Raw genomic sequence first — 23,300 nt, 5'->3', positions numbered from 1 at the left:
TATTCGCCGGATTTAGCAAGCAAAATATCTTCAAAACTTTGAAGTAAAAAGCTGTGTAGAAATCGTTAGTAATTTCAATTTCTTAATTCATTCAAATTCATTACTATTGTAATTTATGACATTAAATTGAAATATTATCTAAAAAAAAACAGCAATTATCGCAATGCTGTTATCTCATTTTAAGTTTCGGAACTTAACAAACATGTGCTAAGAGTAGCTTAAAAGTTGAACTAAGTAATAACATTAACTAATAGCTTGATGATGTAAATCATTTCCATATGTCACCAAACGATATCAGAATTATTTTGCCTTAATAAGATCAGAGTTCATTACAGAAACACTTCAGGGTTTTTTTTTTACACGCATATGATTTCGAACTGAAATATGATCTACAAATAAAAACAGCAAGTATTCATCATGTATTAATTAAACTAAAATCGTTCGTAAAATCTTCTCAGTTTTGTAACCGTATCTACTGCCAGGAAGTCGTTTGTATGACCCTGTACTGTTTACCAACATTGATAATGTAATCACCGCCCTTAAAGACAACCACACAGGCTGTGCAGTTCGCCCACCATTTCCACACCACATGAAAATGAAAAGAAACGCGTGGGAAGGCAAATCTGAATGATAATCAGCAAACACTAGCCCAACTTAATAATCAACCACAGGTACATAAACCTTTTTTTATACCAGGTTTACATACTTCTCATTAGTGAATAGTGATAAAAATGCATAACAGCTATTAACAACATGAAAATCAATTGCAGAAGAACGAATCACTTAAGGTCACCTCGAGAAGAAAGTTTAAATTGAATTCATAAATTTAAGTTATGTTTGAGTTATAATTAATTTATGTTATACGTGTCTTAAGGGTTTTGGTTGCGCAAGGAACTATTCTCCAATGGTTGTGTTGTTAAAATACATATTTTGATAAAAATATTATTTTTAAACTAATTTTTTTAAGAACTTTTTTTTTGTTTCAATTAATGATCAAAATTGTATTATCATGATTCGATACCTCACATTTGTGAATAGTGATAAAAATGCGTAACAGCTATTAACAACTTAAAAATCAACGTATCACTTAAGGTCAACTTCTCATCATAGAAGTTATTTAAGTTATGTTATTAAGTTAAGTTATTAAGTCTCACTTAAGTTATGTTTAATTTATGTTGTAAGTGTTTTAAGGGTTTTGATTAGGTGAGCAATTATTTAATGAGTATGTGGTTAAAACACATATTTTCAGGAAAGTATTATTTTTAAATTAAATTTTTTTATGAAAAAAAAATAATTTTTTTCAATGAAAGTTCGAATTTGTATTATCAGAATTTCATATCTTTATTATTAAATAGTGATAAAAATGCATAACAACTATTAACAACACCGAAATCAAATTTAAAGAACTAAGTGGTGTAGAAAAATACATAAACTCCATGTAGAATAAGTTAATAAAACAATATTTTATTCCCCGATTCAAGAAAAAAAAATAAACATTTATTTATTTGCTTTATTTTGAAAAACATAAAATCATTGAAAACTTTATTTCGATATTTAATTCGACATCTTCAATATATAAACAAATAATATATGAAGTAAATACCCTTTTTAATACTACATAATTAACTAAGACAAAACGTGCACTTTTGAAAAAGTTATGTTTTGAAAAATTTATACTGTTGCAAAAATTACTAACAAATGCAGTGTTTACTGGTCATCAAAGTACAATTACTGTCAGAAAGTAGGGAGGGATGATAAAATAAGGTCTCACGTTGAGCCTCATTATTAAAGAAATAATTGAACCCATTGTATTACTTATTAGCCATTATTAATTCCTGATTAAGAAAAAGAAGGATCTGGGTTTAAAAATATCATTGAAGTTTCATAAAGAAAATAAACAAACGACAAAATATCGAAAAGTAGCTATTCTTAAAAATTAAATTGTGAGTTAATTTACTATTATACATTTCAGTGACATTAAAAATCATTAAAATAAAGTTTGTTTGATAGTTAAAACTTTTTTTCAAATCTTTACAGTGCTGTCTTTTTTAATTCTCAATTTTTAAAAACATTCTTGAGATTTAAAAAAAAAGAAATTTTAGGATCTCTCCTGTGGCAACATGCAAGGCTGCTTTCTGAGGCTCTGGAGTTACTGAGAAAATTGCATTTAATTCTGCAGCTTAAGAACTTTAATTTATTTTATGATGTACAATAAAATAAAAACTCAAACCCATTAATTTTTTTCTGTGTTAGGAATAAAGCTTTGAAAACTACAATTTTTTAGCGTGAATTATTCATGTGTTTTTAACGGTAAATTATGACGGTAATAATTTTTCACATGTCATACATAAGTTCATCTTTTGAATACATACTTTATTATAACGCATTCAAAGGCATTGAGATAAAATACTTTTTAAATTGTGTATTAACGATAAACTTACATACACTTTAAAAATGCAAAATGAATAATTTATAAAGATTACAGAGTATTTTTGGACAAACACTCTACTTTTTTATACAGGAGGAAAAATTTAGAAGTAAGATACTTAATTTTAGCAACATTTTACTGAGTGAGCCTATATGCTTCACTTTGTTACTATGAGGGAAAAGAAGCTGACAAGCTTGACGAAATATGCTTCCAAGATAAGATACTGACTTGATTTAGGGAATTCCGATATGTGAGGTGCTTTTTAGGTTTAGATTCCACAAAGGGGAAAAAAATATGATGCCAGAAAATATAGTAAAAAATATTGCTCTTTTTTCGTATGTAATAAAATAACAGTTACATTATTAGTAAGGAATAATTTAGTTTTTTATTTTTATTATTACGAAAAAAATCATTTCAATTAAAGAATAGGAAAATATTTTATAAACACACAAACTATTTTCATTTTAAAAACTGTCTCATGCATAATATCACAGAATATAGTTATGCATACGTGTATTTATATTGGAAGTGTGTTACAATCTTTTCACACTTATTGATATTCTTCAAAAACTCTTTTTAAAAAAATCTTTATTTAAAATAAAATCTTAATAAATTCTTATATAGTATACAAAATGTTAAATTATATTGCCGAAATTGAATTCAAAATGTGTAGGAAATTCAGTTTATTTATTAGGAATAATTATTAATCTATTAAGAATGGTAAGAAAAGTAATCATTATTGATCTTTTCAAACTAACCTTTGTTCTTTAGCTTGTAAATTATTAACCATTACTACAGAAATTTATTTAAATAGAGGGAAGAATATTCTTGAAATGCAATGACTGAATCAATTTCATGTGCATTTAAATAAATAATAAAAACAAACAACCGTGTCATGAGATAATCTCAAGTCCCAACAAGCAGTTAGAGAGTATAAAAACGAACTACGTAGCTAACTTGTATTATACGTTTTCATCAGATAAATATTCAAGCATCATAATAAAAATACAGTATTAGTACTGGATTAATAATTAAAAATATTTACCTGAGTTTTTGTCTGTACATCACTAGTCCCAGGTCTCCATGTGCTAATCAAATTAGACTTCGTTTTATTCCCACTGGATGTTCTTTCCAGAGCTCTGTCAGGAGCACATTCAAATAGTAACACTCTTTCTGCAACTGAACCTTTGGTTAAAAATGGACGAATAGGTGTATGTGAATGGCGGTCTGTTGGTGACAGAGATCTCTCTTTGATGTGTTGCTTCTGAGCAGTGGTCAATTTAGGATGAGGTATTGATGGACTAGGAACATCCAAAAGTCCCTCCATGGAGAGAGTTCTTTTATGGCCACCTCTCTGATATGAGTCCCGCAAAGGGTCAGCCATATTATTGTCAATATCTGTTGTGACAAAGTGTTCATTCCATTTTTGGTTGGAGATATTCTCCCACATTGTTTTAGCTTCGCTGACTAGATGGCCATTTTTGACAGGCTTTGCCTTATTTTCGTTATTAGAATTTACTTGGTGGACATTTTGCATTCGATTTATGGCATAGTCTACAGCTGACTGAACATGCTCTTGTCCAGGTTTTGGAACAATTTGAGGGTTATAAATATCATTAGCATTTAATTTCAAAGGCTTACTTTGGTCAACTATTCTTCCGGTCTCGCTTCCAATAAAAGGGACTAAATTTTCGTTAAAATGGCTAGCTGCTGCTGGTAAACTATTTTTTGAGGAAGCCGGTTCGCTATAAGGCACGGAAGAAAGACTAGAGTTTTGAAAAACAGTAGTTTGAATATGTTGAGGTATTGGCTCGGGTGCTGATGAATTCAATAAGAGTTCTTGCAATGCATCTAAAGTAAGTGGACCACTTCTTGGTGGATCCAAAGATGGCAGGTATGCATCCTGAACAATAGGTCTAGGCTTTTGCACTTGCCGTCTTTCAAGAGAATTCGAAGGAGAATTTTGTAAAACATCTTTTTCTTTGGAAGTGAATTTTGTAATCTGCGCTTTAACACCAGTTTGTTGATATTCCGGAGAAGGTTTTAAGGCTGGGAAAACTGATGACTTCAAAGGCGGAGAAGTTGCTCTTTCGCGCAAACTCTCTTCATATAAAGCGGCAAAGGTATTTAAATGCTTACTCATCTGGTCAAGAGCACCTTCTAGCGATGTGTCTCCTGCAATGTCTGTAGTGTCAGGCAACAAAGGCTTAACTTGGTTTTGAGTTACAGCCTTTTTACTGGAGCCATTTGACTTTCCAGATAATGAAGCATCACTGGAAAGCGAATCATCATCAGATGATCGGTCATCTTTTACTTTCACTTTCTTATCATACTTTTTGATTGAAGAAACAGTTTTGCCAGCAGAAGTTTTTGAGTTTCCTGCTGCGGACTCTGCTTTTTTACGAGCAGCCAAACGAACTTTATCTTGAGCAACGAACGAGCTAACCAGAGCTTCTAGCTGACCTTCCAGATCAACAGCTAGCAAGCTGACAGGATCCAAAACTTCTATGTCAACTTTGTTGGCATTAGCCGAGTTTGATGTTACGACTGTTGGTGAAGTCATTTTGGATATATCACCTACTGATGGACTTTGTGGATTTGAAATGGGTGTCTTTTGAGTAAACAAAGGTGAAGGGGTTTTATTTTGTGGTGTAGATATATTGAAAATCTCACCTACAGTTGAAATGTTTCCTTTTGGTGTTCCTGGTGAGCTGGGAGTTGAGGACAAAGGGGATGAAAGACTACCTTTAGGAGTCACAGGGGATGGCGGAGATGAGGTTGAAGCTGGTGGTATTGAAAAAGAGGGGAGTTTTAAAAGAGGTGAGCACAATCCATAATGAACAGCTTTACATTCTTCAGCAGAAAGCTTAGTAGGATCAGGGCAGCATGGATCGTGTTCTACAGCGTGTACTGTCTGACTACGAGTTAAATCAACGACTGCACTATGATAAAATGTAACTGACGTCACTACGTAATGGCAGCTCACATAATTAGTGAGCATGCTAACGTTAAACCAAGCGTAAGTATGTTTATGATTATATTTAAAGTTAACTTAAACAACAATTTTAATCACTTTATTAAAATCAAAAGTAAATAAGTTTTTCTATTTGCTATATGATCGAGATGTTTTTGTTTTAGTTAATTTTAACAATACTCTAACTTGGTAAATTTAAATAATTAAAAATATTTATTTGTGAAAAAAATTACATTAGAGTAATCGCAATTATCACAACTATTAAAGTAAATGGTTTGATTTTGTACTAAGTTGCAATAACTGAATTATTTGAAATAGTTTTCAAACCATAAGATGGATATTCATAATAAGCTTTTACAAAATCTTATCGGGTCCATAAAATAATAATTGAAATTTAATATTTAATATAATTTTTAAAAATTTCAATTATCAATAGAGTAAAATTTGAAATTATGATATCTTCTTATGAAGTGTGATAGTATATTTAACAATAATATTCTTTTAAAAAAAAATTAAAGTTTTTACTCACATGACTTTATGATGTATTCCTTGAAGTCAAATCCAATTTTTTTATCCAGAAATATCTTGTTTATATCAAAATTCATCATACAAAACATATAATCGGATCTAATAGTCTTGGCAGCCAACGATCTTTTGTCTTGGCAGCCAACGATGTTTTTAAAAGAACGAGAGGTCTACAAATTATGGGAACCGTTTTAAATTAATTTAATTATTTAAACAAATTGCATAGTAAAATTGTGTATTTTATCTACGATAAAATTTTAAAAATAATATCGTTTTCTTTAAAAAAAATTAAAAAAAAAATTAAATCGTTTGCTTCAAAAATAAAACTTCTAAACAAAAGTCAGACAATAAAATTCTTTGAAAAGAACGAAACTCTTAGATGAAAGAAAACGATAACTATGAAGTCATCATTTCACAATCAATAGGGTTTAGACGCTGCCATCAATCAAGCAATAAAACGGGATGGGAGAAAAGAATTCCGTGAGACACACTTGTCGAACTTTACTAAGAGATAAGCTCGCAGGTAGAGATTTCAGGTTGCAAGAAGAAAGAGATTTAATGAAGAAAAGGCGAGATGTTGTCGTCATGATTTCAAGCAAGCTACATCCATGGAGCACTGTTGCTAAAATAGTTCCAGCCGCCATATAAGGATACGGGCGGGAGCGCTGTCAACGCTCGCCTAGATAGGAGAGCCAGCGCGGTTCTAACTTTAAATGAACAGATGAAGATCGGCGTTGATGTTTTGCCGACAATATTCTTTTTTTCTTTTTCTTTTTTCACTCAGTTTCTCCTTCTTTTTCCACAGTTGGCTACTTTATCGCTCTCTAATAGAGAGAATTGCTCGTTCTTTTAAGATTCTCATTTCTCTCAGTTCCGGAGGAGGAAGAATAAACAAAACCCAGTGGAGGAAAAAAAAAAAAGTAGTGACGTAATCTTTTCGCCCCCACTATTAGGTCGCAGAATATGATATATTTTGTGTCAATGTGTAATTAAATTTATGAGGCTTGGATTGTGATAAATTGCTCTGGAGCACCATTAACAGTTGTTTTACTCATTAAAGTATAAAAACGGATTATTTTTGCTTTAATTTTTAGAGTTGATGTCTTGTCATTTAGTTATATCAGCCCTAGGCAAACCAAAAAATATTGGATTCATTTTTAAATTCTTTTCGATAAAAAGACAGAATTAATGAAGGAGAAAATGGTACAATATACATTTACTATTGTAAATTATTAAAAACGTAAATTTTTGCAAAGTTATGTATGAATAGCTAGCATTAAAAAGCACAATTAAAATTATAATAAAGCAATAAAATTATTTCAGTTTGAGAAAGTCATGCTAATTAATACATTCTATGTCAATGTGTAATTAAATTTATGAGACTTGGATTGTGATAAATTGCTCTGGAGCACCTTTAACAGTTATTTTACTCATTAGAGTATAAAATCAGACTTTTTGTGCTTTAATTTTCAGAGCTGTTGTCTTGTTATTTAGTTATAGTGGTCCTAGGCAAACCAAAACATATTAGATTCATTTTTCAATAAATAGGCTGAATTATTGAAAGAGAAAGTGATAAATTTATACTTACTAATGTAAATTATTCGTAACATAAATTTTTGCAAATTTATATATGATTATCAAGCATTAAAAAACACAACTGAAACTATATTTAAATACAAAAATTATTTTATTTAGAGAAAATCATGCAAATTAAAATAAAATAAACAAAACCCAGTGGAGAAAAATAGTGACGCATTCTTTTCACCTCCACTATTATGTCACAGAATATAATATATTTAGAGTCAATTTGTAATTAAATTCATGAGATTTGGATTATTATATATCATTTTGGTATATTATAATCCGAAACATATCAAACCATTAATAGTTGTTTTATTCATTAAATGATAAAAACGGATTATTTGGGCTTCTTAGAGCTGTTGTCCTGTCATTTAATTGTAGCGGTCCTAATTGAAATGCATCTAATATGTAGCAGTCCTAATTGAAATGCATCTAATATGTAGCGGTCCTAATTGAAATGCATCGAATATGTTTAGGCAAACCTAAACATATTAGATTCATTGATGATAATGAATCTAATATGTTTAGGTTTAATGAAATTTTAAGAAGATGAATTTTTTTTTTAAAAAGTTGTTATATGAAAAATGCATCTAATGTGTTTAATATTAAATGCATTTTCAAATTTTTCCGATACTATACTCGCTGAAAATATTGAAAGATAAAGTGATGCATATTTTAATTAATAATGTAAATTATTATAAAGTCTTCTATAAATGTTTAGCTTTGCAAACACAATTAAAACTATAATTAAGCAATAAAACTATTTTATTTAGAGAATATTTGAAATGTTCTCTAATGAAAATATTTTCAATATTATCTATATATATATTTCTCTTACACGGCGACAAAAAAAAAGCCTCATTACAACTCCCCGAATGACAACGCTAAAAAATCGACCAATGATTGCCGCAAAACATGTCACATGCCAAATCTAGCTGAGACGGCTCAACATATAGCGCTTTTAAAAACGGAAACGGAAATAATCAGAGAGAGAGCAAAAGCTAGGCAGAAGTGAGTAGTCTTTGTCAATAGATCTCTATTTTAGTATTTTGTCGAAAGCGCTTTCTTTCACGAATTTATATATTACGAATTTATTTGACGATTTTTGATTTATATCACGAATTTATTTGTTTTACTAGAATTTATTTGTTTATGCAGATTTTTCCATTGCAATTCACTTATTTCAATTTTTAATAGACTTAATTATAGCCAAAATTTTAACTTTTTTAAAGAGATATCAGTTTTAGAAATTTTATCTTAAGATTTTATACTATAGCACATTTCTAATAGGTTTAACGAATTACATGTCATTTATTTGAATTCAAATTTATTTTAATGACTTAGTATTTACTAAAAGGATGAAAAAAATTTCTATTTAAAAAGTTGTTATATGGATTTGAATATTGTTTTGAATTCTTAAGAATTTTGTGCATTTGCAATTCACCTAAGTTAGTAGCGAGCGTAGCGAACTTAGTTTTCGAAGCAAACCATATAAAATTGCGTAGCAATTTTCGGGGGTTGGCGAGCGTCGCGAGCAGGGAGCTCAGCCAACTAGTACAGAATAAAACTATTCGAAAAATTCAATGCAATACCAAATTTATCTTTTTAAGATATTTCAAATATCAGCCCAATTTAGAATATCCTGAAACTGGAAAATAACTTCGATTATTAATTATGACATTATTATTAAGTTTTCCAGTTTAAAATAAAGATTTTTCTTGTAAATATTCAAAAAGACTTAGAGTGTTGAAAGAGTTTAAATAAAATACTATATTTATCTTCTTCCAGATACTAAATTTAGAATAATGTATAACTAGAAAGTAAAACAGGACGATCAAAACGAACAATCCGTTTTATGCGAGGAATAAAGTTTGAAACTTTATCAACTGTAATGAAAATAAATTTATTACCATTTTACGCCTTTGAGCATAGACATTTACGACTAATAATTCATTCCAGTTTATTTGGTTTGAACTTGATATATTGTTTTTGAATTTTAATATTAAAATTACGAAAGTGGGAGGAGTTTATATTATTTACTTTTAATTTTCCTTCATATTATAATTAAAAAACTAATAAAACTTTGATAAGTATTTATTTACCTTTAATCATCGATGCGCGCATGATGGAATAAATAAATTTTTTAACAGCTACGCATAAGGAATAATTAAAATTCATTGCAACTGATTCATAAATAATTTTAATTAAATTTTAATTGCAATTTCAATATAAAATTATTTCAAGTTGTTCAATATAAAATTAATTTTAATAAATGGTCTATAATTATATAACTTTGCTTTTGTTATAAATGTCTCTGGCTATTTTTAATACTTATTTATTTATTTATTTTTTGTAAAGAAATTAGCTTTCGAAAAGTAAATTAGTTCATTTTTATGATAACGAATTGTAATTAGGAATGTCTTTAAATACTGAAATAAATTGATAGTTTTAATTATACTAACACATGCCTTGAGATTATTTTAAACTTCATTCCGATAGTTATGGTTTTTATTTTCATATTATTTTTCATCAGAAGAAGAAGAGAGTTAAAATTTTTCTTCCCTTCAAATTTATAACAGCATTTCTGCTTGTTTTAATTTCGTGACAACATTATTAAGAGTGATTTTTATAATGCCTGAATTGTTTTTTTTATATCATATTTCAGTTGAAAATAAATAAATAAAATAATAAGCATTAAGAATATAATAGAAAGAGCAAAACTTTTATAATCTAGCATCGTCAAGCAAAAAAAAAAGAAAAATCTTTTTTCTCCTTGGAGAAACTATTAACAGTGTTTTTTGAAAACCTTTAGACAAGGAAAATAAGAAAGCTTGAGTTTAAGTGCTGTACACTTAAGGCATAGCTATAGTTTTAAACTATATTTACCATCTTGCCCTAAAGAATTAGCTACATTTTGAAACGTACATCGAGAAAAAAAGTATGGCCAAAACAATCATAATATGGTAAAATTTACCGTGTTTCTGACTCTATGGGCACACCAAAAAGCTCGGTAATTTTTACAGAAGCGCCTAGGTAATGATTTTCGTAAAATTAACAATAAAATATAGTTTTAAAATAAGCGATAAAAATTGGTAAATATAGTAAAATTTCATAATTTTAACATTATACGTTGGAGTAAGGCATAAAAACCAAATATTTGGTTAAATTTACCTTTTAGTTTTATATTTTTAACTAAATTTGTAGTAATAAGGACTATAATTTTGAAATCCAGAATTTCTAGTAAACCGTCAACGAACGGAAAAATTACTAAATGAATGGTTTAAATTCAGTATATTTTAGTCTTATTAACCAGAAAAATGATTTTTATTTTTACTAGAAATGTCATTATCCCACAGTATGAAAACTATACTAGAATTTTTTTCTGCATGTACAAACAACTTACATTTTCAAAAAGTTGTAAATAAAACTCACGAATATGGTAAGATTTTTTTACTTGGAAGAAAATGATTAAAATCAATGCATAATTCTCAATTTTTGAAAATCCTTCTGAGTCAAGTTAACACAAAGTTGGGAAACTTTTTTAAGTATTAAAATATTAGGTCCCAAACATTTGTAATTTTCACAAAACTATGACTTTTCTTCTTGTTGACGTTTTGCACCATTTTTATTATTTGCATAGAGGGCGCTGGCTAAAGATAAGTAAAAATTGATCTCAACAGTCAGAAACAACTGATAAATCTCATAACACTTATATATAAATAGAATGAAATTCGCTAAAAAGCGTTGTTTCACGTCATGCCATAGCAAAAGCAGCATTAAAAGTTTATTTTTGTAAAATGTAACTCAGTACAGTGCTCAGCACAGTCAGACGGAGCTCAGTACAGTTCAGTTTTGTATAGTGCTGATAGTCATCTAGTTTTGGTTAGGTTAGTCCACAAGCTTTTACCAGCGTGTAGCATCAAGTTTAAGCCACTAACTAAGGATGTTAAAATCTCATCAAGTTAAGCCACTAACTAAGGATGTTAAAATCTCATCAAGTTTAAGCCACTAACTAAGGATGTTAAAATCTCATCAAGTTAAGACACTAACTAAGGATGTTAAAATCTCATCAAGTTTAAGCCACTAACTAAGGATGTTAAAATCTCATCAAGTTAAGCCACTAACTAAGGACCACTAACTAAGCAGTTTTTCAAAGCTCTGCCGCCAAGGAAAGTAAAAAGGCCACAGTTTAAGTGCCTTACACTTGAAGAAATGGGATGATTTTAAACTAAATATATATTTTTGCCTTAATTATCTGGGCTTTAGAATAGACAAATAACATAAACATTTTGAAAGATATTAAACTTGTTTAAAAATCACCAATTTGGTGACATTTTACCGACTAGCTGTACATAATCAAAATCATTGCCTTATTCTCAGTTTTTGCAAATTTTTATGAGCCCAGGTAATGAAGTAAGTTTTTAAATATTAAAAAATTAGACCCCAAACGCTTTTCATTTTTACTAAACTGTGTTTTACGACATTTTCAAAATAAGTTCAGACAGCGCTGTCTTTAGATAGGCTATAACTTGACCTAACTGTCATGTGTAAGAGTTGCCAACTCACAGCAGTTATAAAAATAGCATATTATTCGCGAAAAAGCATTATTTCATATTACGTGGAGCCTTCAAGAACAACCTTAAATAGCGGAGATGCTGATTTTGGCGATTATTGGGCATTCCAAAATGCCTCACAGTTTTTCGATGGGTTTAAGTCAGGTACTTTTGCAGACCATTAGGAATGAATCAAGAGTATGAGTGTTTATAAGACCAATTGCATATTTTCTAGTCCGATGAACCAATTTCATATTTTCAGTCATCGTTATCAGGGAAAAAAAACTAGGGATATCAGCAGTGTACTGATCATAAAGATGTTGACTAACAGTTAATCTGATCATCCAGAATGTTAAACTATACAACCAAATACGACAAAAGAAGCCATGGAGGTTTATACTCCACAATTTCAAGACCAACAGCATAATCTAGACTAACGGTATCATGGTATCATGACATGTTAATTCTATTCGAAATATTCAATGTAATCCAAAATATCCTAATCCTACTAGATGAGTTTAAGATAAATTTGCGTCTAAAATGTTTTCGTTTAAAAAAGTTTTGGTGACCAAAATTTTATTCGATTTGAAATTAAGAATGTTATTAAATCTTTTTAAGGCTTAAATTGATTTTATTTTTACTTTTAAAAGTAAATAGAAAAAAATGTACGACATGTTTGATTTCTAACTCGACTCTAGGTAGAAAGTGAAATTTTGCAATTTATTTTTATTTTTTGAATCCTTTTTAATCAATTTCAGTTCTTTTTTTAAAACTGTAACCTGCTTTTGAGTAAATAAAAAAAGTACTATTATTTTTTTCATTAATTTTTAGGTAGGCGATTTGTAAAAATAATCCATTCCTTTCTCATTTCCTATACAATTTTCAAGTGCACAGGATGAGGATACAATTGCCATATTGTATCCCAATCCAGTTCGATATTCGCTTTTATAGGTATGTCAAAATTTGATATTTTAATTTGCTTCTGGGAATAAAATTATTTTTTTTAAAATGACAAAATTTCAAACATTTTTTGGAATAATTTTTTTTTATTATCATTTTCTGAACGCAAGAAAGATCGAATATATTTTTTCATAAATTTATAAACAGATTTTAAATTATATGATATCATACAAATAATTTAATTACAGATTGTCGTTCTGCACTTTAAAAAAATCAATTCAATGTTGAACAGTGAAGTCAGTACCTTGAATTATAGGACGGTGATACAATTTTCCAGAAACCTTATTAAAGTCTCAAATTGATCCATGTTACTGTTCAAAAATTAATCCTTAATATGGTGTAATAAAGTTTAAGAAGTACTTTAGCTCAAATCGAGCACCATGTTAATGCTACATTAAATTTGAAAGATATTATGTTTATATGTAGCACCGTATTAAGATAGAAGCGAATCTGAAAGATGTAGTAATTCAACAATCATAAAAAATTCCCGAATAGGAAAATTTAGTATTTTTTTTTTTTTTAAAAATGAATGAAATTTTAAAACAAATATTATTTTAAGAATTTTTTTTTTAAAAAATGAATGAAATTTTAAAACAAATATATAGTATTTATTTATCTATAGCACCGTATTAAGATTAAAACGAATCTGAAAGATGTAACAATTCAACAATCCTCAAAAAATCCTGAATAAAAAATTAGTAATATTTTTTTTTAAATGAATGAAATTTCAAAACAAATATTATTTTAAAATCTATCTTTAAAAGATTTGTTGATAGTTACTGTTAGTTAAACTTCTTTTTAATGAAAGACATCTCATTTTATACAAAAACTTCGATCATCAACTATTAATACAAACTTATTCTAGTTGAACAGCCATTCTGTGTTGGGAGAAAAAACTACATAAATAAATTTTGTAATCAACATTACAAAATCATTCACAAAGTTAAGAGGAAATACTTTCCCAGTTAATTTTTTTATATAATTTTATTTTTCAGTTTATTTATTATTTGTTACGCTTCCTGGTAGCTTTACCTTATTAGATTAATCAAAACATTTATTTAGAAGCTCATCCTATCAGAATAAGGATTAACTATTCTTAGTATCATTTTGCATGATGCTACTGCTCATGGTAAACTTATGATATTAAAATTTCATCAAAATCAAGTATTTTATCCTGCACTTATCCTTTTCAGGAGCCATTAAATCTGTAATTACGCTACATACAATAAATATTCATATTTTAATGGTTAGAATGTATTAAGACAACACCTACTACCCTAACATCAGTAGACTAAATTACCAAAATTAATTAAGCATCACTGGCATCAATAATAGTTTAGTGATTTTATACGGTTTTCTGGAAAACAATGAATCCTTTATCAATTTTGCTTTTTAAAACATAGTTTTTTTGTTACCATTGATTTTAAATAATTTAGTTTTTCACTGTTTTTTTTTTAGTTTTTTTTAAATAATTTTAGTTTTTTAGTTTATAATTTAGTAAAACACCTTTCAAATACGTAACTGTTAACAAGATAAATACGCGATTTCAGATAAGATTATAAATGCTAAATCGCACTGTAAAAAATGAATACTCAATTATCACGAAACTTTCTTTGCTTTTGATGAAACCATTTCCTTAATATGTTCGGAGAGAATATTTTGTTAAAGTGATGAAATAACTATCGTCATTTCTCCGAGAAAACAAATTTCGTTAAAAGTGAAGAAATATTCCGTCATTCTTTTTTTATGCTACCTCATAGTGTTTTACTGGCGATATTATCGATTACTTTTTCGGAGACACCATGTAGGTGGACCAACGTCCCTCCAACAAGACAAGAAGGACAAATAGAGAAATCTATAGAAATTACATCTATGCCTGAAGCGGGATTCGAACCCTGGATTTTCCTGGTATGAGGTCCACTCCTTGATCACCATTCGAGCCAGTCAGTTCATTTCGTCATTCTAGCTTCAATTGTATAGTCTTCATTCCAGTCAGCAATCTCCCACATTGCACAGCGATGATTCGTCATACATTTGATTTCATGACGAAATGATTCTCAAAATTAGCGAAAAATAGCTCATGGATTGATGAATCACCAAAAGTGAGAATTTTATCCATGAAAAAATGGTGACATTACATGCCATCTACGTTCGTTATATTGATACCACCTGATATAGCGAACAAAAATATTTAAATATTAAGAAACGTGAAATGAGCACCTTTTTAATTATTAAATAGAGTTGTAAGATAGCAATCATCACTGGTAATAGTTTAAAAAGGGGAAGAACAGATCCATCTGCAGTTTAATATATAAAAATAGCTGATACTAAACTATTGAGTAAATATACTTATTCAAACCTCCTTCCCAAATGATCTGATTGAAAGTTTTGAACGATTTTTAGAACTGGGAACTGAAATTACCCTTTATTCTTATTTTTGAACTATTACACAACCGATTCTGGAGTTGTAAGGGAGACAAACAGAAATACACAAACTCTTCCTTTTATTATTGAAAGATAACACTAAAAATATTCCCGGAATATCTTAAAATATGCCAGAGTAGCATTGCGAGTTATTTTTATATCCCAAAATATTAAATGAAAAGTTTAAGACTTTGCCAAGATTTGTGAAGTTTCAAAGATGTTAAACAAACTTTAGCCGTGTCCTTCATATAATGATTCTATTCATAGTATTCTTTTAAGGACAATGTCACATAAAATTGTTAAAGATTTGACCCACAAAAATATTTTTATTTTGTTATAGTAGTTTATTCTTGAAGATTGGGTAGATAAAGGCTAAAAGTTTTCAAAATTTTATTTTGGATTTAAGATAGTAAACTTTTTACTAGCAGTGGTTCCCAAATGGTGTTCCGCGGAGCCTTAGAGTTTAATGGAGCAGTTAAACGGATTCCGAGAATTAAGACTTATTTAAACAGATTTTTTTTTAAATTTTCAACCTATTATTATGTTTAGATTCAATAAATAATTCGTTGTTACTTAATAATTTGATTATTGTTACGATATTAAAGTAAAATACAAATGAAAAAGAAATAGTGCCATTTCTTTGGAGAAAAAAAAATTATTTTTGAAATAACTATATATCAAAGAAACTATAAAAAGGACATGCATTTATAAAATATTGCAATAGTACTTCCCATCACGCTGTTCAAACCAAAATAAACTGGATAAACTAAACAAAATAAACTATAGAAACAATTGTTTTTCGAATAGCCTTTTTCAAACCCTTACAGCAGTTTTTTTTTTTTTTCATTTTTCATTGCAGCGAAAACCATAATTCGGCTCTTATCGGTCATATTCGGCTTATCGGCTCTCGGTCAGATATAAAACTTAATTTAGGATTATTAATGATAAGACGATGCAAAAGTACCATTCTTTTGGTTGAGTATTTTCAAAATAACTTTTATTGGTTAATACGTTCGCAATTACTTTAGTTATAAAATCGGGATTCCGTCGGAAGAATGTCGATCATTTAACGATCCATATCCATAACAATTGAGAATTACTGCTTTAGAGGGCTTTTTTTCCATAGTAATGTTATGTTAAAGTATTTTCGGGATTGAAATTGATGTATTAAACGAAATTAAATTAGCTTTATACGTATACTTAAAAGTAATTTGAGATTAAAGACAATGGTTTTTAGGTGAGAAAGTGAGTGAATTTCCAAAATTTCATCCACTGTAAAGAAATGGTATAAACTTAAATTTCTGTGCTCATAAATAACCGAATTCCTTAATTCCGCGCTTATACCCTTACAAAAAATTAAAGTGTTTTTGTGGTTCATTAGAGATTGTTTTAAGATGCTAAGGTTGATTTGAAGTTGTCTTAAAAAACAACCTCAAAAATCAACGTATTAAGATTCATTATCGAAGTTCAGTTGCCTTATTCACCTTGAGGTTGCTTTGAGGTTGGCAGAAATCTACCTTATTAGAGCAACAGCTTCGAAAGGTTGTTTCTGAAGAGTACAGGTTATTTTGCTGAAAATAATGAGATGAGGTTGATTTTATGAGGTGTAAATGAGATTGAAAATCAGTTTGTAGCTATTTTCAGTGCAAAACTTAACCTCATTTTCTACCTCAGGTGTATTTTTCTACAATCTCTCTACCTCAAAGAACCTTATATTCTTATCAGGGTAACTACAAACAAACTCGATGCGAAACAATAATAAGGTTCACATTACAAGAAAAAATAGCTTTCTAGTTTGACCTCTCTTCTTGACCCCATGCAAATTTTTACTGTTACCCATTTTTATGTAAACAAAGACCACCATTAGTATTTTTTTTGTATTTTATGAAGTTATCAGCAGATGGTACCACCAATGATAGGGAGTAAATTAGATTTCCATTAACATTTAAAAAGAAATGATGAAGCTGGCGCGAAGTATACTTCCCATAACCTTAAACTTACCTTATGGTAAAATAATGGGCAACAGTCGGTTCATCCAATTTTCCATAAAGTTTCCGGTAAAGAACATTTTTTACCTTCACGATTTTGAAACCGTTACAACTAATCAATCAGCAATGCGGTTGAGATGTGTTTATCAAGTGAACCGTGGAATGTGGTTTAATTAGTTTATTTGGCTGTTTTACCTATCATAGACTTTTTGTGTTAAACAGCTTTATGATGCTGCCATCTATGTGCGAATGAGAGTATAATATTCTAATAGGGTCATTAATTGGATGTGTGCAAGACACTAGAAACTCATATGTTGAAAAGAATGGAGGAAATATTGTATTATAAAAGCTGGAACTCGATTATCCATTCTGTCGGTCAGGAGATTGACATATAAGCCATACAAACTACAAGGAACTTTTTGGCGGGCATAGTTGGTGCGATAAAACTCTGGTTGTTTAATCTGTATTAGCTTAAAGCAGTTAATAAACCCTTTTTCTCATAGCTAACATTTTGAATACCATCTTATTTATGGTTATTTGTCTGTTTTGTTTTAATATGAAAAAATAACAATTACATAAATTGTTATTCAACCATTTATCCCGGAAAATTTCTAACAGTGTATGAAGGGTAAAAGGGAATGGGGAAAATTTTTAAGAAAAAAGTACTGTTATATAAAACTTTTAAATTTTATTAAAAACCAAAATTACACATTTGCACAATACAAAATGACTAATGACAATTTAAGAAAAATATATTTGATTAATATTTAGGCAGTCATAAAATCACAAATTGGTGTTTTCCAAAAGCAAACAGAAACAAGAAATATGTACACATGAAGAAAAAAAACTAGTAAAAAATAGTTAAAGTTAACACACGTGCAAAAATGAAATAATACTGTAACAAGTCACGGATTTGCAGAAATACTTTTTGGATGGCTACACCTAGCATGGCTAATAGGTGTAGATAAAAGTTCAGTGCAGATGTTCATCTTTTAAAAACTGCTTGAAATCTATTTTTAGAACAGTTGGATGTAAAAATATTTTACAATATTAAAATAATTGTTTATTGAGGTGAAAAGTTCAAGCATTCCTAGAAAGCAAGAAAGAAACGATGAATGCTAGTAGGAGAAATGTTGGTGTAGCTAGTAAACCCATAGATCCACTGCATCTGATACCTAAAAAAATTAAAAAACAAATTAAAATTGGACGAATTTTTTCAATTAAAAATATAATTAAGTAATTTGAAATCAATATTTTAAAGAAAGTGCATATTTAAGAGAATGTGTAACCTGATAATGACCGGATAGAAAATTGCCTGATAAGGACAGATTATTTATTCATGTACCATTTGAGAAGTAATAGTTGGGACGAAGTTTATAATCAATATTTTTATCACAACATATCACGATATGAATCAAGAATTAAATTTCCTGCAAGATACTGCTCCAGCCCACAGAAATAAAGATGTTCAATAATGGTGCAACGCACATTTCTTGAGTATATTCCGGCAGTAAAATGAACACTTTATGCACCAGCAGTGACTATAATGTTTTTTTCGGTCTAATCTATTTTGCAACTGGACTTCTGTTAAACCTCATAAGTCTATGGCATCTCTAAAAAAATCATTACTCAAAATATAAGACAAAATGCTATAATGCCAATGTTTCAGCCCGCATTAAAAAATTTTATGACATGCTTATAGCTCTGTATAAAAACCAAAGATCGTTATTTAAATAATTTGTAAATATATTACAGCCGGTCACATATTTACATTTATTTAAAAATTTGGTTGTGATATTTCAATAAGCATTATGACATTGCATTGAATATCGAATACTTTCTATAAAATTCGGAGAGTTGACTGTTATTTGGTACAACCAACTCCATTCTATAACAAAAACTGTTAGTGTCCGTAAATAGTAACGGACTTCTGGAAAATAAGTAAAATTAACAGTTATTTATAAAACTATTTTCCTTCTTTGACAGAAAATGCAGGTCCCCGTAATTGTAACGAACTTCGGTAAAACTAGTGAAGTTGATCCTTAATTTCTACAGTTACTATGTATAGCTCCCCTAACTCAGTTCGTGAGTGTAGTACATCCTTTTTCATAGTGGTTAAATCATCAGACTCCAAACACTATAACTTTGAAACGAAGAGTACCTCTGTTGCACTCCCCCTACATTGAAGACTACTGACAGCATACAACATACAACTCTTTCACTCATCAACAGATGACAACACTACAATGTTTTGCTTTAATTTGAGAAACGAATTGCCTGAGTCTTGAACAAGGTTAATACCTTAATTGAAGATTACTTTTACCAGTATAACGTTAATTTACGGTCAGTGGCCATATATTTCGAGCGAAGCAATTTACGGCAGACCTGTATTTTCATGGGCGTAAATTTATTTTTACGATAAGTGACCTTAATCTAGCTATGAAATTGTTTGGAATGTGTGAGTCGAAGTTTTTTCTTGCCGCCATGGAATTGTATTATTGCATAATCTGATTGCCTCCTTTTTAGAACAATGAGTGATAATAAAGATACTACTCGTAGAGTTTCGATTATCTGATTTTTCTTGCATGAAACTAAAAAAAAACAGACTAAAAATTTTAACACCCAGTTGAAATTTAAACAGTGGAAAAGAGACTGTAAGTAAGCTTAGATTGAATATTTACATTTCAACAAGCATGAATATATTTTAGAAAATTTTGATATCGATAATAATATCGATATCATTTGATATATGTATATCGATAATAATATCGATTCATTAGTGATATCGACATACCTTCGTGGGTGATTTTGAATTTTATCTGATCCATAGTCTGGCATTTGTTATCTGCAAATAAATAAGTAAATGAATGAAATAAATTTATATATATCACATTCAATGTATAAAAATAATAATATAAGTAAAATAAATCAGTTTTTCGTATGAATAAAATATTAATGAGTTTTACCTGTAGTTTTATCATCACAGAACTGCCTTGTTGTTCGGGTTTCTGTTTCGTTTAAGCCAACGATTGAGAAATAAAATGGCGAGCAGCTAATATCAGTAAGACCTATAAAAATTTAAAAAACAAATTAGTTTCTTCGAGTGAAAGTTAATGATGACATTTAACATGACATAAACAAGCGATACAGTTAAAATATTAAAGTACCTGATTTAAAACTAAACAATTGGAATTTTTGATATTGAATTAAAAATTCATCGAGCACACTTATTTACCAATTAAATATCATACATAAAAATTAAGTTATTTATTAGTTGAAATTTAACTTTTGAAAGCATAGCTTCCTTTATCTTGTCTATTTTGCATTACATTCAATATGCAACGTAATGTATTGTTTATTTTTTTATACCTTAATATTAATTATATGATATAATACTGTTATAGTCATAATTAATAGCTTACTTTTTACTTAACTTTTTTAGCTTCATCTTGAAGGTAATGTTAATTAAGGGAAAATCAGAAAAATAAAGATGTCATTTTTTTTACTTATTTAGAAATGCGAAAATCAGTATGTTTTCGATAATATTTGCATAATTTTAAAAGAGAAATGTTCCTTCATTTTAATCGATAATTAGTAAATATATCACTGTATGTTTTTAGATCTGAAAGTTATTTCACGTCCATGTCATACCAGCTCTTCACTTTATCGCAACTCAAGAAGCATAATAACCTTACTGGTAAATATTCTTTCAAATCAGTGAACAAGTGGTAGTTACCGGATGACAAACCCTAAACTATAGCGCGAGTTTCAGCACATTGAATGTTCTATTAAAACTGCTACTGGTGATTGATGAAGACAACACTTAAACCTTTGATCATTCCTTTTCTCCAGTTCCTTTAACCAAAGTTTTACAGTATTTTATTGTGTTCATTGCCATTTCAACAACTATAAAGTCCATCAACTTAGATTTCAAACGACCACACGCCTACGAAATGGTTGAATCAATGATTCAACACTTTCATAAGGACAAAGAGGGGAGCTGGAATGATATGGTCAAACTAATACTGTCACAGCGCCTACAAGTATGAGTCGACAAGTGTTACGACTATGCAGAAAAATAAACAACTTCTAAAAGGATATAAAATATTATAGAATATAAATGGTATTTTGCATCTCCTTAAATTAAAAATTCGGAAGAACCCTGTTCGACTTCACGTTACACGAAGATATGCAGTATTGTGAGTGCTATAAAATAAAAACAATAACATTCCATAATTAATTATAAAATTATTAACTTAAACTTGTAGTAAAAAACACCATGCGAACCGCTATACAAGTAGCATAAATGCTTCTACAGAGTAGAGATACAGCTATATTGAGAAATGAAATTAAAAAGTGTAAATAAATGTCTCTCATAAAATTAAACTATACAAATGCAAATGTAGTCTAATTATTTGAAAAATTAAGAAAAGATAAATTCAATTTGTAATTAAATAACTAATATAACAATTTGTAATTAAATTTTGTAATTAATTTGTAACAAAATAAATTTCTTTAGTTTAAATTTCTCAATTGGATTTCCAATTTTTTTTTTCAAAAGCGTCCAAAAATCTGGAGAAATTTAGAATTTGAAGAGAGATTCTAAGAATATCACTCATCTATCGACTAAATGCCCACTTCTCAAATAATTTAGGAATCAAAAAAATATATTACCCCACTCTAAATAAATTCATGTCTGCCTTTAAGTGCCTTAGTCATAAAAAAAATATTTTCAATTTCACATTACTATTGTGAAGAAAGTTCTTTTTTTAAAAATTGAAATAATATTGATATCTAATGTGCGGAAAATAAAAGAAGCCAGTAAGCCATTAGGTATCGGTTCATATCACTTCCATCAGTGAACAAAACAGGAAAAGATACTAGAAAAATAGAAAAGAAGTTCACTAAAGCCATTAGATCCTGAAACCTTAGAACGAATGGCTTAATGGCTAAGCATAAGAAATGAGATAAGCTCTTTTCAGAAGACTGGCGCCTATGGGTACCATTTAGAATTAGCATACTAATATTTGTTTGCTTTTTTTCTCTAGAGCAAAATAGCTGAAGCAGAAATTATTTTACTGATAGTCTTTTTAAGTTGGGAGGATTGGGGTATCGCCATCGAGATGTGATGGGAGGTGTTTATTTTCATTATGCTATCATAAAGCTGAAGGTTGTAAAAACAGTATTTTTTTTCCTTTTGTGTTCGAATGTACTTTCTAAAAATTTTTTTTGCTCATAAACTCAATTTTTTCATGTTTTCAAAGAACATATAAATACTGTTTTAGTTTTATATTCATAATGTTAACAAATATTAAAAAAAATTTTAAAAATATTTTTTGAAATTCATTATTATTTTTTGCTTTAATTATTATTACATATAGTTATTACAGGGGTGCGTGAACAAAACAACGTGAATAAAGTGATATCAAAATGAAGCAGAACTCTGTTAAGTTATTCTAAAGAAACAGTATTCCTTCTCAATATGGCACTCATAAAAAATTTTGTCTCAACATTTTTTAAATTCTGAATGACAGTTTTTTCTATTTTGAAAAATTAAAATTCATGCTTTAAATTTTTACATCAATGAGGTTAGTTGTATCAACATAAATAAAGCTTCTCAACATCAATAGTTTAAATTGTATCAATTTTAATTGAGCTTGTTAATATCAATAGTGACATTTGAAACAATATTAATGAAGATTTTCAATATAAATAGTGTTATTTGTATTAATATTAATTGAGTTTTTTAATATCAATAGTGTTATTTGTATCAATAATAACGGAGCTTCTCAATAACGAGATATTTATGTCACTATTAATGAAATATTTTCAATATCATTAGTGATATTTGAATCAATATTAATGGA

The 23,300-nt window shown here is 28.9% G+C and overlaps 2 protein-coding genes across 3 annotated transcripts in view; both read right to left on the bottom strand.

Annotated features, from left to right (window-relative positions):
- Nucleotides 1-1,753: 1,753 nt before the first annotated feature.
- LOC122271258 (mucin-2) lies at nucleotides 1,754-6,664 on the bottom strand. Its single transcript, XM_043051904.2, has one exon. It carries the CDS (start codon nucleotides 5,427-5,429, stop codon nucleotides 3,453-3,455), a length of 1,977 nt encoding a protein of 658 aa, XP_042907838.1. The 5' UTR covers nucleotides 5,430-6,664; the 3' UTR covers nucleotides 1,754-3,452.
- Nucleotides 6,665-18,106: 11,442 nt separating this feature from the next.
- LOC107436727 (uncharacterized) overlaps nucleotides 18,107-23,300 on the bottom strand; it is a 34,537-nt gene continuing 29,343 nt past the window's right edge. For both annotated transcript variants that reach the window (XM_043051905.2, XM_043051906.2), the window contains exons 17-19: nucleotides 20,400-20,501; nucleotides 20,228-20,278; nucleotides 18,107-18,608 (exon numbers count right to left, since the gene is read on the bottom strand). In XM_043051905.2, the coding sequence (XP_042907839.1) occupies nucleotides 18,514-18,608; nucleotides 20,228-20,278; nucleotides 20,400-20,501 (248 nt within the window). In that variant the 3' untranslated portion in view covers nucleotides 18,107-18,513. The remainder of the gene's footprint in view (nucleotides 18,609-20,227; nucleotides 20,279-20,399; nucleotides 20,502-23,300) is intronic.

Source organism: Parasteatoda tepidariorum, chromosome 2 (genome assembly GCF_043381705.1).
Source record: "Parasteatoda tepidariorum isolate YZ-2023 chromosome 2, CAS_Ptep_4.0, whole genome shotgun sequence".
NCBI lineage: Eukaryota > Metazoa > Arthropoda > Arachnida > Araneae > Theridiidae > Parasteatoda > Parasteatoda tepidariorum.
This window is presented reverse-complemented; position numbering and strand designations above follow the sequence as displayed.